Here is a 15,556-nt window from a genome sequence, read left to right as displayed (position 1 = left end):
ACTCCTTTTCTGAAGGTAGAGTAATGCAGAAGGAGGCTGGCTGGCAGACTGGTTCTTTACCTTATTCTCAATTGTCTAAATCTGAGCTGTTCATTTATACAGGTAACTCTTTCTTGCCATAGCTGTTAAGTGAATCACTGCAATTGTTAAGTTAGCAACATGGTTGTTAAGTAAATCTGGCTTCCCTATTGTCAGAAGGTTGCAAAAGGTGATTACATGTCCCCAGGAGACTGCAACCGTCATAAGTATGAGTCAGCTGACAAGTGTCTGAATTTTGATCATGTGACCACAGGGATGCTACAACGGTCATAAGTGTGAAAAACGGTCATAAGTCACTTTTTTCAGTGCCGTTGTAAATTTGAATGGTCACTAAATGAACTGTTGTAAGTCGAGGACTACTCATCTTAGAATCCACCCTGTTTTCTTAAAACTATAACTACTTATGTGCCCAATTAACTATAGAAATCATTGTAATTCAGTATTCAATAATATTAGTAGAATTTTCTAATTATAAAAATTTCCTAAATTGTAAGGTTAAAATTAAATTAAAATTTGAAAAGTATACTCACATTCTGTTTGTTTTCATGTCTATTTTCCACTAGCGTTTAACTTTTGCTTATTGCCTCTGGAACATAGGAACAAAAATTTTTCAACTAGCACAAAAATATGTTTGTTAGCATAGATGAGGAAGCCACCTTTAAAACCTTTGCACTTTTTTATGGCAGTGGCATAAAAACTGACAGGTAAATTAGAATAAGATCTTAGACCTCTTTAATAAAACAATTAAAGTAGTGAAATGTGCCTTGCCATTTTACTAATTTCATTGACAAAGACATTAAGGGCTCCGGGTGACATCTTGGTAAATCTATCGGAGTTCGAACAAGATATAAATATTAAAATTGTCTGACCTTCTCAGCAGTATTGCTGTGAAAGTCATATATTTTTATGTAAACTGCAAAGGGCTTGCTAAAAAAAACTAGCCGGATTGAAATGACGTATTATGAAAGTACTGTGTTGTAATCAAAATTAGCAAACTCATATTCCCTAATTATCCCTAATTATAATTATATCCCTAATTATAACTAATCTACAAAAAAACTGAAATATTATGTGTAAAAGAAACCTAGGAAACTTTTTACCTTAAATGTTGTATTTCTGCTTAGCTTTTCTTTATACTTTTATACTTGCTGCTTTTATATACTCTTTCAGTAAGAGTTTCGACATGGTTCTGACTTCTATTTGTACCCACCCAAGATACCCTTCTTTCATGTAGAAAATCTGACTCTTTCGCCAATCAGAAAAATAATGAATCTGTTCAAAATTCCTACTCATCTGTTTACCCAGAGTGCGCGGATGCAGGAACTTTTCCCTTGTCATTCTCTGCCATTGTTTTCTCTTTTCCAGATCTGCCAACGTCCGCAGCCTTATTGCAATTTATATCAAGCTACGATAATAAACTTGTTAATAAACCCTGGGTAAATAACTAAAGGCGCCAGGCCCAGTAGATGCGTGCTAATGCAGTCCTTGGCTACTGTACCAAGGCTGGTGTGTATTGCTGGATTGTACTGGCATAGAGGCTGCTATTTTAGCACTAGATAATGGACTCAAAGGTTAAGAGCAAAGGATCGCAATGGAGCTTTTCTAGGGCTAATTACCTCTTCACTGCTGCTGACTCTAATGTGACATGTTTATTGCCTTAACTAACAACTCATTAGCTTAGTTGATGTTTTTGTCAATATTAATTCGTTCATTTAAGCCAAGTCAAAGCTTAAACAAAGATGTCCAAGGCTGAGAAGTGGGCAGCAGAGTGACTTTTGTTTAGTTCACCCTTTTTTTTCTTTCCCTCCCAGCTCAGTTTAAACAAGATAAATGTTGACAAGGAGAAATATTTAGTGTGCTGGTACAGAGTTGGTGTTCGTTCATATGTTTCAAAGCTGGGCTTCCTTTACTTCCAGAGTAGCCGTTTGCAAGAGGAGTATTTCATAAATTAAAATGCGGGTTTAGTATGGAATTCAAAGACCTAGTTTCTTGTTCTTTTGGAAAAATAGCCCAAGTTTTCCATAGGTTAAATTTGGGCAGTTTTTCTGATTGGCCAGCTTCCCTCTCAGCTACTAAATAAATGGCAGGCAATTTGTTCAGTAAACAAAAAAAATAAGGAGCTGAGCTTTGAGAACTGCCTGTAAGAGAAAGGGGGGGGCTCATAAAAATCAATACTTTGTCTCAACCACAGCAATAAGTAGCTAAATGAATGATATTTTAAAAAGCATACTGTATAATAGAATCACAGTAATGATCAATTACATTTATCTAGGAAAGTTACTTGTTTAGCCCAACATTCACATTTTACTAATGGATGATTGCTGCAGTTCATTATTTCAATGGGCTTCATTTGAAAATGAAAGTAATCCATGGCAAGATTCATTATCACAATTTGAGTACCCATAATTTGGAGATGGAAATGAATATGGCAGAGGCCTTGTGTTACGTAGAGGTTACCCCTCTGATTAAAAGAGGAGTGGGGGGAGGGGGAGGAAGAGATGTGAAAAAGTAGACCAAATTAATTTTGCATTTAACAGGCTGAGAGCTGATGAAGTAACACAGTAAGGATTGGGAGATTCCCAGTCACTCCTCCTAACCGAATATAGCTATTAATGCCGGTGGAGTAAATGAAAATGTGTGCTGTGCTTTGTTATCTGCGGAAAACCAAACGTAAGAAAAGTGCTTTATACATCCCATGTCTTCATAGAGATATAGAGCAAAAACAATTGGCATCCATGAAATCTCAGTGGAAGCAACCAAGTTTGATGACAATGATGTCTGTTAGAGAATGGAAGCCCAATGTAGATGTCTCTAGGAAAACTGGACAAGGCAGAAGCAGATAGAAATTAAAGGTCAGCTTTGAGCTTCTAGAGTGCCCCATTTGTAAAACCTAGATAGGTATACTGAGAAAGTAGAGAATAAAGAATTGATTTTTTAAATCATAACTAAATGATTATAAACTTGTTGCTTGTATCTTTACAATTCATACTGTTTTATTTACCGTATTTTTCGGAGTATAAAACACACCGGAGTATAAGACGCGCCTTAGTTTTTGGGGAGGAAAATAAGAAAAAAGCTGATTGGCAGGTAGATGGGCCTCCTGGAATACCCCCAATCAGCTGTTCCCAGAGGTGAATTTTAGCAACAGGTTCCTTGGTTGTGAGCTCTGTGCCTTGCTTTTTTTTTTTTTTTTTTGCTTTTTTTCCTGCCTCTAAAAGCCTCTGAAACAGAGCTTCAGAAAAAAAGCCTCTGAAGCTCTGTTTGGGGGCTTCTTTTCTGAAGCTTCATATCTGATGCTTTTTTCAGCCTCTGAAACCTCAGTTTGAGAAGCTGGGCAGGCTACATTCGGAGTATGAGACGCACCCAGATTTTCACCCTCTTTTTGGGGGGAAAAAGGTGGTTCTTATACCCCCCAAAATACAGTAGTTTCCTAGTATGATTTTGATTGCTTACTTAATATCCTATGACTATCACTAAGTGTTGTATCTTATAATTCATGATGAATATATTTATGATGACTATGATCATGATTATCACTTATATCTTTTATGTACGCTGAGAGTTTATGCACCGAAGACAAGTTCCTTGTGTGTCCAATCACACTTGGCCAATAAAGAATTCTGTTCTATTCTATTCTGTTCTGTTCTGTTCTGTTCTGTTCTGTCCTGTCCTGTCCTGTCCTGTCCTGTCCTGTCCTGTCCTGTCCTGTCCTGTCCTGTCCTATCCTATCCTATCCTATCCTATTCTTAATGCTTTTAAAAATTGCCTCCAATTTCAGCTGCTAGCATAATCTGCAAAGACAGATCTAAATAGAAAATCCTTATGATGCTTCTATAAGACCTAACAGTTCATGTATCCCCTAATATTCTGCAAGTTTCTACTTGTTCTTTCCTGCAAACAAACCAATCAACACACAACCATTTATGAGTCTCGTCTTCAGTACTTTCTCTGATGCCACCATCATTAGTAAAATCTTTTTTGTTCTAAGGGATTGCAATCAATTCCAACTTCAGCTCAGCATCTCCACAATCTTACTGTTGGCTGACTCAGACAGCAGTTCTTAGATGCAGAAAATAAATTATTAATTCTTTAAGCCATCGTCTTTTTATTCTCGTAGATGAGAGCAGTGGTGGTGGATGGTGATGGTGATGATGATGAAGATTTTATCTGCTTCCATAGTTATGCACCTAGTCTTGGGTAGGCCAGTAAGATGACTTGGGCTGGATCTCTCCTATCCTCAGTACGATGCAATATTCTCTTAAGAGCAGATTTTGCGACTGTAACATGGTTATTATTATTTAGTTTTCTTTTGTATAATGGTCCCTAAGAACATTGTGAAGACATGAATCAAGATATGAGCAGGTCTGTGTTTCAGTTTATCATTATGGCAGTCCAAATTCATCTCACTCAATTTTGTTGGTTTTAAGGTAGCTGTGACCTTTTTCTAAATCCATAAATAAACCTGGCCATTGCATCCAATATTTTTATGAAAGCTTTATTTGGAAAGAACGTGGTTTAAGAATGCAAGAAATATTTGCAGATACGATAAAGATCCAGCCAAACCCTAGTGATAGGTGAGTCAGTTTGATCAAGTTGGATCATGTCATCATTCATTCAATTCTACCAATCTTTATTTATTTTTATTTCCAATCTTTATTTCCAACTTCTCAGGGGGTGGGGGTGGAACCTTTGTCTTTCTCATAGTTCGGGAGAGAAACATTTGAAAAAACAAATCGTAAAAAGTTAGATCCCAGTAATTTTTGATAGTTACTATACAAAATAAGGAAGAAAGAGTAAAAGATGGAAGAAATTATTGCAGATAGGACCAAATCTCATTTGGTTCATGATTTGTTTCTTACATACTCCAGATTGCTGGCACTGAGCAATTTATAAAACTTTGATTTGGTAATTAAGGTTAGAAAAGGATAGTGTAACCCAAACAAAGAAAAATTAACAACAGTGTCAGCCATTTGTTTCAATGAAGGCCATTATTTTGGAACAATTGTTCCATTCCCCCTATACCCATGATGGTGAACCTATAGCATGTGTGACACAGGTGGCATGCTTCTATATAATGCTTCTATATAATTCTATCTTAGATAATATGCTCAAAGCCTCAGGCACTTTAAGGGCAATTAGAGGCCAGCAAAAACAACATTTGAATGGTGCTGTGAAGAAGATTCACACCATCATTTATGTTCTTAAAGGTGTTCTTGTAACCTACTTCCAAAAAGAGGTCCAAAAAATGTATGGTGTACAAGAATGTTCTCCTAAATGTTTAATCTATATTAATTATAGATTACCAGTCAGTGGTAGAATAAGCAACATGACTAAGCAATGAAAGGACTTTTTAAAAACCTCTAAGTTCATAATTGGCATGCTTTTTATATTGCAAGATCCGATCTGGGTTGGTTTTAGCTTCTGAGATGTTGCTGCTTCAAAATAGACAATATGAATGTTTTTCTTTTTTGTCAAAGAACAAACACAGGTAGTCCTCGACTTACAACAGTTCACTTAGTGACAACAACAAAGTTACAACCACACTGAAAAAAGTGACTTAGGACTTTTTCACACTTAACGACTTTTCCAGCATCCTCATGATCATGGGATCAAAATTCAGACGCTTTGCACCTGGCTCGTATTTATGACCGTTGCTATGTTCCGGGATCATGTGATCACTTTTTAAGAACTTCTGAAAACCAAAGTCAATGATTCAGATTCACTTAACAACTGGGTTACTAACTTATCAACTGCAGTGATTCACTGAACAACTCAGGCAAGAAAGATCTTAAAATGGGGCAAAATTCACTTAACAAATGTCTCACCTAACAACAGAAATTTTGGGCTCAATTGTGATCATAACTCGAGGACGGCCTGTTCTGTATTCTTCTCAGCCTGCTGTTCCTCATAATACAGGTAGTCCTTGACTTAGAACCATTTGTTTAGCGACCATTACAACAACAGTGAAAAAAAGTTATTTATGATTTGTCCTTGCAGTTACAACTGTTGCAGCCTCTCCCATGGTCACATGTTAAAAATCTGGGCTCTTGGCATCATGTGTCACCATTTTGCGACCTTCCAAGCCAGCTTCTGACAAGCAAAGTCAATAAGGGAAGCTGGATTTGTTTTAACGACTGCCTGATCCACTTAACAACTGCAGTGATTCACTTAACAACTATAGCAGTGAAGCAGCTTGTAAAGCAGTGTTTCTCAACCTTGGTAGCTTGAAGTCCACCCATCTTCAAGCTTCCAAGGTTGAGAAACGTTGTAAAGTCAGGTGCAACTCACCTAATAACCACCTTGCTTATTAATAGAAATTATGGTTCCAATTGTGTTTGTAATTCGAGGACTACCTATATAATGATAGTCAATCAATCTCAGCAAAGCCGGGTGAACTTCAACTGATGTCTGTGAAATCAATTTTAACAGCAGCACCCACCACTATCCCAGCAGGCTAAAGCACAGCCAAGTGTGGAACGCAGTGACACTCCATTTGTTTGGTTGGGAAAAAAAAACCAGCTTCTTGTTTTTCTGAACTATTTATTCCCTTGCAAGACTGTAATACTTTTTGTTCAAATAGAACAATATTAGAACTTTGCAACGCACTTGTGCTAAAGTACTTCTTTCTTTCTTTCTTCCTTCCCCATCCGAGTGACATGTTGATCTTTTGTAAATCAGTTGGGAATCCTTTTCTCTGGGAAGTTTAAACTATGTAACGAGGTGTTTAAACCAAGAGCCGAGGTGGCACAGTGGTTAGAGTGCAGTACTGCAGGCTACTTTTGCTGACTGCTGGCTGACTGCAATTTGGCAGTTCGAATCTCACCAGGCTCACGGTTGACTCAGCCTTCCATTCTTCGGAGGTCGGTAAAATGAGATTGTTGGGGGCAATAGGCTGACTCTGTAAAACTGCTTAGAGAGAACTGTAAAGCCCTGTGAAGCGGTATATAAATCTAAGTGCTATTGCTATGTGGAATAGTTATTATGATCTGGAGTTTTAATGTACGTTTTCTAGCTACCCCCTATTGATAAGCAGTAACTGGGGTGGGTATCTAATAATAGTTGATTTGAGATCTTGAAGTAAAAACTCTGTACTCTTTATGTAGTTGCTTAATTTTTTGAAGCATTTCAGATACAGGAAGGTACCCATGGGGGTACATGTGGTCCTTGCCACAATTGCCACAACTTTATAGGAAAAAAGAATGGGGAGGCAGGAAGGTTTGGTTAGGGACCAGTTTGTAACTCCCCACATTTAGATGACAGCTATTAATAACAATTCAGCGGTTCGAATCCCTAGTGCCGCATAATGGGGTGTGCTCCCGTTACTTGTCCCAGCTTCTGCCAACCTAGCAGTTTGAAAGCACGTAAAAAATGCAAGTAGAAAAATAGGGACCACCATTGGTGGGAAGGTAACAGCATTCCGTGTGCCTTTGGCATTTAGTCATGATGGCCGCATGACCAAGGAGACGTCTTCGGACAGCGCTGGCTCTTCGGCTTAGAAAAGGAGATGAGCACCGTCCCCTAGAATCAGGAATGACCAGCACATATGTGTGAGGGGAACCTTTACCTTTACCTTTATTAATAACTAGGCAAGGCTTCAAAATTAAATTTTGAATTTTTATTTATTTATTTATCTATTTAAAATATTTGTTTGTCTGGATATCTTAAAACCACAAGTCTGGGCAATTCACAACATTGACCTAAAATCAGACATCATAAAACAGTAAAAGAAAAAAAAGTAAAATAAATGTGCCCACTAGTCCAAAAGCCTAATTTTGCTTTCCAAAAGTGAACTTTTTTTTTTGATAAATTAGCAGAGAAAGGAAATTGATGTTAGAGGTGGATAATGGATTAGTTGTGGCCTACCTTATTTAATTCTTTTAACAAAAATTGAACAGCCGTGTCTATAAGGGCACCCTTGTTTACATTCTCCTGAGATTTTTATTAATTATTTGCTCTAAAGATTTTCCAATCGTACAAAAATAATTTTTAAATCCGAAGTGGTCAGAGTTGTTGGTATATGTTTGAGTTATTTTCAGTAGGTAAGCAAAACTTTCTGACTCCCAACAATTTTCATACAGCAAATAAAAGTCAGGTTAAAAGAAATCTCTTTCTGCTTCCCATTTTATTTCAATCTCTCTATCTCCCACTTCTTAAATGAAGACTAATTAAGCTTTTTTTTTTCCCCACTCATTTCGATTGAGAGATACCTTGAATTCTCATCCTAAAATCATGGATTATGTGATTTTTAATTCTGCACATTCTAAGGTTGCTGGGTTGGAGAAAAGTAGAGCTGAATTTTATACAGGCATTAATATGCTGTGAGTTAGAATCCTTTCTCTCTTACAATTATGTTTGGAAGAGTTAGCGGTAAAAAGGAAAACAGACCATCAAAGAGCACGATGGCCAGACATCATCAAAGCTGATACCAGCCAGATCATAGAAAAATCAACAAAGCAGTGCAAAATCGGAATATGCGGAGAGACCTGGCCCATAGAATCACCAAAATAGGACATGACAATATGGATATTCTATATAGAATTCTATAAAGAATTCTATATAGAGATAACATCGCCATCTCCCACAATGCAAATGACTGTATATATAGCTTATTGCAACACATGGCACATGGGGTATAAGAAGGAATTGCTTTCCTTTATTTTTATACATACATAAAAACCAAGGGTGGGCTCGACTTACCTTTACTACCGGTTCGCAACGGGATCGCATGCGCGCACATGCTTCTGCGCATGTGCAGATCGTCTATGATGACATCCGGGTGGGTGGGCGGAGCCTCTCGCCAGTTTTACTACCTGTTCCCAAGAACCGGACCGAACCAGGGGCAACCCACCATTGATACAGATATATATAAATACATACATACAAACATTTTTACTTTTGGCCCCAGTTAGCAAACTGGATAGAGGAACTCTTAACCAGTAACCCCATAAGCTTCCAATCTGCCCAAATCATAATATCCCACATTTAGATCTTGTTTCCCTAACTCTGGCTTCCTAACATGTCTTGTTTGGCAGGCAAAGCTTTGACCTATCTTCTGCTACAACCTCCCAGTCCAAAGCTTCCTCCTCACAGCACCATTCGAAGAACTGCCATTGACCTCATAGGAAGAGGGTTTACAGTGTGGGAGCCTTATATGGACGTGTCTGCTGTGCTGATGGGCCTTTTGGAACTCTGTGCAGATGCCGAAAAGCAACTTTCAAAGTAAGCATTTATCCCTTATTTGATTAAAAAAGGAAAAATGTTTTATGTATGTTAGGCCTCCCTTGTTTTTGATGGGGACATTTGCATTACATTTCCAATAGTCCAATTTCTGATTGACTGTCACTTCCATGAGCACTTTTCACCGATGCTTCAAGACTCTTCACGGATTTCTCATTTGCTTCTGGGTAAAGTTCAAATTGAGGCCTTTGAACTATGGTACTGGAGAAGACTCCTGTGAGTCCCTTGGACTGCAAGGCGATCAAACCGGTCAGTCCTAGAGGAGATCAACCGTGACTGCTCTTTAGAAGGTCAGATTCTGAAGATGAAACTCAAATACTTTGGCCACCTAATGAGAAGGAAGGACTCACTGGAGAAGAGCCTAATGCTGGGAAAGATTAAGGACAAAAGAAGAAGGGGACGACAGAGAACGAGGTGGCTGGATGGAGTCACTGAAGTAGACGGCGTGAGCTTAAATTGTCTCCAAGGGATGGTAGAGGACAGGAAGGCCTGGAGGAATGTTGTCCATGGGGTCGCGATGGGTCGGACACGACTTCGCAACTAACAACAACAACAAAAAGTTCAAAGTGTTCATTTCAACCTACAAAGCCACATACGACTTGGTGGTGCCAAGCTACCTTCAGAACTATCTCTGCAGCCAGAATTGACTCAATTCATTTGTCCTGTGAGAAACTCCTTATTGTCCCCATATTACAGGGTGAAGTGGCTGAAGCACCCCTCTATTATTTTACATGGAGGTATCAATTTATCTGCAAGTAAATAAACAGGTGTTGCTTTGATGGGAAACTTACTGTGTTCTGTACTTTCACGCTGGCCACATTTTATCTCTCAGACAACACAGGCTACCCTGGCCCCCTTGAGTCTGAGATGACCCCCGATCCCCTTGAGTTGGTCATGACTGGATAGGGGAAATCTTGAAACCTTTATCTGTGCTATGGGACACCCTTTCAGTTCACATCTGTTTAGTCGCCACATTGTTGGCATTCTGGAAAGTCCAAGCTTGTTCTGGAGAACCTCTGGTAGTTGAGAAGATGCTGATCTATGGTAGCTTGTTTTTATATTCCATATTTTTTGCATTTTATATTGGTGAATTTTAGGACCTTTTATCTTCTACCATGGATTTTATTGTGTTATTGCTTTTTATTGTAACCTATGAGAATCCTGCTGTTACAGAAGGAGAGGAGGAGGACTGAAAACACTCCTTATGGGTTGAACCATTTCTACCTGTCAGAAAAATAGGATAAATGGATAGGGGCTACTTTAACATTAATAATAATATCCAAAAGTACAAATCCACTGTATGCCAGCCACATCCAGAAATCTGTCCTTTAGACCATAATCAATAAACCCTGAGGTCTAGCAAATTCAACATACAAATCCATTGCTGGTTGAACAAATTGTGACTTCAGTAAAACACAAGCATATATACCCTTTTAGGGTGTAATTGTAGGCATCTACTTTAAAATCACAATCAAAAGGCAAACAATCTTGGTTTACTCATTTGAAATACTCTTCTCCAATTGAATTCCAGTGTTATGTGTCTTATTCATTCCTTTCCTTCCACAGAAAATTTAGTCATGCTATCCTGGCTTCTAGGAAACAGTTCAATCCTACATTTATGGTTTAGACCAGGGGTCTCCAACCTTGGCTACTTTAAGACTTGTGGACTTCAACTCCCAGAATTCCTCAGCCAGCTGGTTTAGACCTGGTTTTAGACCTCAGCCTGGTTTAGACTTCATAAGGTTGGAGAGCCCTGGTTTAGACTTTAGACTTCATAAGGAAGCCATGATAGCTTTATGAAATCAGCCACGATAGCTTTATGAAATCAGAAAGAAAAGGCAGAAACAAAGAGAGACCATGTGAATACATTAATCTCAAACAAATAAATAATGGTTTATCCATTTAATTTTGCATGTGAGTTGAGACAAGTAGGAAATAAACTTTTCATATCCCCAGGAGTCTAAACTGCACATTCCCTGTATCTTTTCTATTTTACTTAAAATAGAATTTGCTTCATCTTGTTGGTTTTTTATGGCATGTCATTGTTATTTTGTTAAATATAGCAGTAGAGAAACTTCTCTGCCTCTCTCTGTTGTTTTATATTTATATTTGTTTCATGACCTGCAATTGGATCTCGCGCTGTTAAGCCCATTAATTCATATATACATTGTGGCTGTGCTTCAGTGACAATGAATATGCATATTTACTGTCAGGAGAAATTTATAAGAATCTGTCCATCCTTTTTTTTTCTATTAAAAATACACTCAAATCTGTTTGAAGTAGTTAAATTTTAGCGTGAAGTAACATAACATTCTACAGAGGATGAATAAACCCACAGAGATAAGTTTTGTGTATGTGTTATTTTCTAAAAATGTTTTCTTTAAAAACAAGAACATTGTTCTAGATTATTCTTTCATGGAAATATAATTTAAAAATCAGATTAATGAAAGCTTTCAAACATCCAGAGAGCTTCTGACTGCTTTCAGAAAAACTTAAGTTGACACTCTGTGTTGAAATTCTTAAAAGAGCTATTGTTTTGACCTTTTAATCGAAAATTTTACATATTTATATTCCAACATGAAACTACGGATAACAAAACCACAAATAATTGAGCCTATGAGACTTTGGGAGTGGGGATGGGTTAGATTCTGGGGGCCTATGTTTGTCCCACTCCCAACCCCTCTCTCAAGTACCTCCTTCCTCTTCCTTCTGTAGAGGTTATCTGTTACAATATCTCTATTTATTATTCCTTCTTACTTATTTGTCGCAGGCTTCACTGGGTCAAATTAATTGTGGGGTTCTGTAGAGCTTCCTTGTGAATTGTTTTTTTTTGGGGGGGGCGTGTGTTAGGGTTAGGGTTAGGATTTGTCCTTTGACAATCTCACTGGAGGCATCTCCAAGATTGTGTCACTGGATGCTGGTGTTGCCTACAAGTTGCTTGTGCAATTTCTGTAGAGCAAAGAATCCAATATGAACCATGGGGCTTAAGCAGAACAGCTCTTTCCATACCAGTCTGGCTGGCCACTCCAAAGAAGACCAGCTGTCGCAACCAACAATATTCACTGCAAACAAACAAGGAGTAGCAAACAGAGAAACATAACAGAGATTATTTAATTGCAATCCTTAAAAATAGGTTTAATGCATGTGGTAAAGCAATCCCTGCAGGTATGGACAAAGCAGTGAATATAAGAAAAACCAATATAGATATATAAACCTGATCTTTGTTTACAACTTGAGATATGTGAAACAAGGTATATTAAACCTGTGGATAAGATCCATCTATGTACAATTTGCAGAAAAGTTAAAACACATTCCATTTTATATATGGAAGAGTATATCAGATGTATGAAAAGGGTCATTACCTTTTCATACATCATTACCCTTTACTTTATTAATGTGATAGCACAGTGGATATAATCATAAACCAGGATCGAAACTGAGTCTGTTTCCAAAAACTTGTTAATGTTATTGTTATTAACTTGGTTAATAACAGTTATGTTATTAACTTGGTGTAACATTCTTCTTGTGTAGGCTAAAGGTAGATGCCATTATGAATGATGATTATTTTTAAAAAAACTTATAGCAATATTTTTTAATTCAGAAAAAGTACGATAAGAAGAAGAATCTATTTGCAATAACAGTTGAAAAAAATTCACACGTTTTAATTTTTCAATAATGCTGGCATAATTGCATGTATTAGTGTGTTTTCTTACTAGTGTAAAATCATACCTGGATAACTTCTTTTTGCATTTAATATATGCCTAATGCAACCATAAAATTAAATATGCATTATGTCTAATGCTAGAACCTAATCAGAGGATTTTTAAAAGTAGTAAAAATTATCCTGGCCCATGTATATAAACTTATTTCAGTATCATCTCTTATGATGATATGATGAAACATGTAAACATGAAGTATCTGATAAATAGGCAAATCTAAAAAATGATAAATTTTTGAGAAGAAAAATCAATCAAACTATAAAATCAAAAGAAACAAAGAATTTTTCATAAACAAAGATATAAAAATATTGTGCAGTTATCACAGCGATTAGATGTACCAAGCCATTCCAAAGAGTTTTCGGCCTAATTGTGCAAAAAAATATATTTTTACTTAAGTATCTTCCTGCTTTCTGGAGGAAGGAAGAATTAATCATTGTCCTTCTGCTCACATCCTCTGAGCTATGAAAAAATCCTTTCCATGATGATGGTAATAAAAGCCTTTTAAAATTATCATTCTCTGAAATTTGAATTATCTGAGTGCTTAACTCTTGCCTAATAAAACATAAAAATCTTTGTCAATTTTTACAATACTAGATAAAAGACATAATAAAATATAATATTTAAATGTATTTTGTATTTTAAAAGTAATATTTCCCTCTAGGAAATTAGGGAGGAGAAAGTCATATGCTGAGTTTTATTTCTTTCCCTTTCATTCCTGCACAACTAAGATGTGCCTCATCTTTAGATACTTGTATCTAATAAAACACAGTTTTGATTGTTACCAAATTTCTTCAATCTGTTCTAAAATGTCAGAAAACGTTTTAAAACCTCAAGTAAGTCGGGTTTTTTATTGTGGTTTTCTTCATTGTCTTCCAAAAATGTATTCAAGCACTGATGTTCAATGTTAAGCTTCTTTATCTAAGAGTTCTCCAATTTAGCTAAAGTTTTTGCCAACATAGACAACTAATATAGCTTATCTGATTTGATTCTTTGTCCCTTTTCTGAATTATTTAACACATAGTACAATGATGCTGCTCATTAATATTAATTATATTTAAACATTCTACCCTGATTTTTAGCATATGCTCAGAATCACAAAACAGGAAATAATGGATTAAAATGCAATATTAAAAATAAATTTAAAAGAGTCACGAAAGTAGAAATCATTAAGGTCATTATAAACATTTTGAGTAAACTAATGTAAAATTGAAGATTATTGCCTGGATCTCATAGAGTGTTATCATTTGATATTACTTACTTAGAAAAAAAGAAACTAAAACATCATCTCTAGCACAAGAATTACTTTTTTATCTGTGTAACATTTGCCTAAAAATCATATTCTAAAGCTTCTTTGATAATGATGATGTCCCATCATGTAAAGTAATTTTGTTACGATTTAAAAAGGATTTATTAATATGTCTTCAGTTGTTTTCCGTCTGACTCATTTGATATGCTTTTTTCTTATCAGATTTTTAAAGTTTGTAAGATAGTTAAGTCTCTGTTAATTGAGGGCAAATCAAAGTTTTCCAATTGTTTTCCTCAAAGAGTCATAGCCTCAACATATGTTTTTATATGAAGTTGAAGCTATATGAACTCAAATGAAAATGCAGGTTTTAAATTTTGATTGGCAGAAATTTTGACTCCTAGATGTGATCCTTTTAGTAAATTACCCACTTTATATAGAGGACATATGTGCCGTTCCCAAAACATTGAGGGCAGATTATTTTCTCCAATTCAGCAATGGTATTCCTTTATATTGCATTATTCTTGTGGTGGTGGTGGTGGTGTTGAACATTTCAGCTACCTTCCTTAAGCAAACTTGGTCATTGTCTGAAAATCCTCAAAGGATGCTGATATCGGGCAAGGATAAATCGTAAGGCATCTATCACTATTTAATTTCTGGTTTTGGTGAAACAGGAAATAAGTATATGTTATTACTACCAAGCTGGGTATTGCGAAAGTAAAATATTTTTGTCTCCTTAGGGAAGAGCTAGGCTTGTGTGCATGTAAGATTTTGTAGGTGTCTGTTTTGAGCAGAGCTTCCATAAAGACAAAGTATAGTTCTTCAAGATGCTATTTTAGGCTCCCTGCTATACCTCTAGCTGTCATAAAGATTAGTATTGCTCTCTGTATACAGAGCTGCTGAATAAATGAATGTATCAGCATGTAGCCTTGAGGAGACCAATGCAATTTTCATCATGATAAATTGCATAATAAGCGAGAAAGTGTTTGCTTATTAATCCATAACAAGATTTAGATTGAAAATGGCCTGTTACATCCGTGACAGGTACTGTACTGACTGCAGAGGGACTTAAGAGGGAAAGAAATGGAGCAACAATGTGTACAGGGGGTTAAGTGTCCATCTTACCCTCCCGATGCCCTGCTGAGCTGCCCCTTTTTTGTGCCTGATTTACCGTGCACACAATAACAGCGCACAGCTGCCTCACTTCTGTCTGTGATGTTAAGCATGGTTTATAAAGGAGCTTTTATGTCGAGCGTGTGGTTCTGAGGCGGAGGGGGAAAAAAATCACTTCACATTTATTGACAAAGGAAAACACATG

General features: G+C 36.7%; 1 protein-coding gene across 2 annotated transcripts in view; it reads left to right on the top strand.

Moving 5' to 3' along the window:
• The window catches only part of WDR7 (WD repeat domain 7), a 224,561-nt gene that overhangs the window by 146,449 nt on the left and 62,556 nt on the right, over positions 1 to 15,556 (top strand). For both annotated transcript variants that reach the window (XM_070935976.1, XM_070935975.1), the window contains one exon: positions 9,072 to 9,258. In XM_070935976.1, the coding sequence (XP_070792077.1) occupies positions 9,072 to 9,258 (187 nt within the window). The remainder of the gene's footprint in view (positions 1 to 9,071; positions 9,259 to 15,556) is intronic.

Source organism: Pituophis catenifer, unplaced genomic scaffold (assembly GCF_029215685.1).
Source record: "Pituophis catenifer annectens isolate HBS135680 unplaced genomic scaffold, rPitCat1.0.hap2 SCAF_2, whole genome shotgun sequence".
NCBI lineage: Eukaryota > Metazoa > Chordata > Lepidosauria > Squamata > Colubridae > Pituophis > Pituophis catenifer.
Note: the sequence above shows the minus strand (reverse complement) of the source record. Positions and strands in the feature narration are given on the sequence as shown.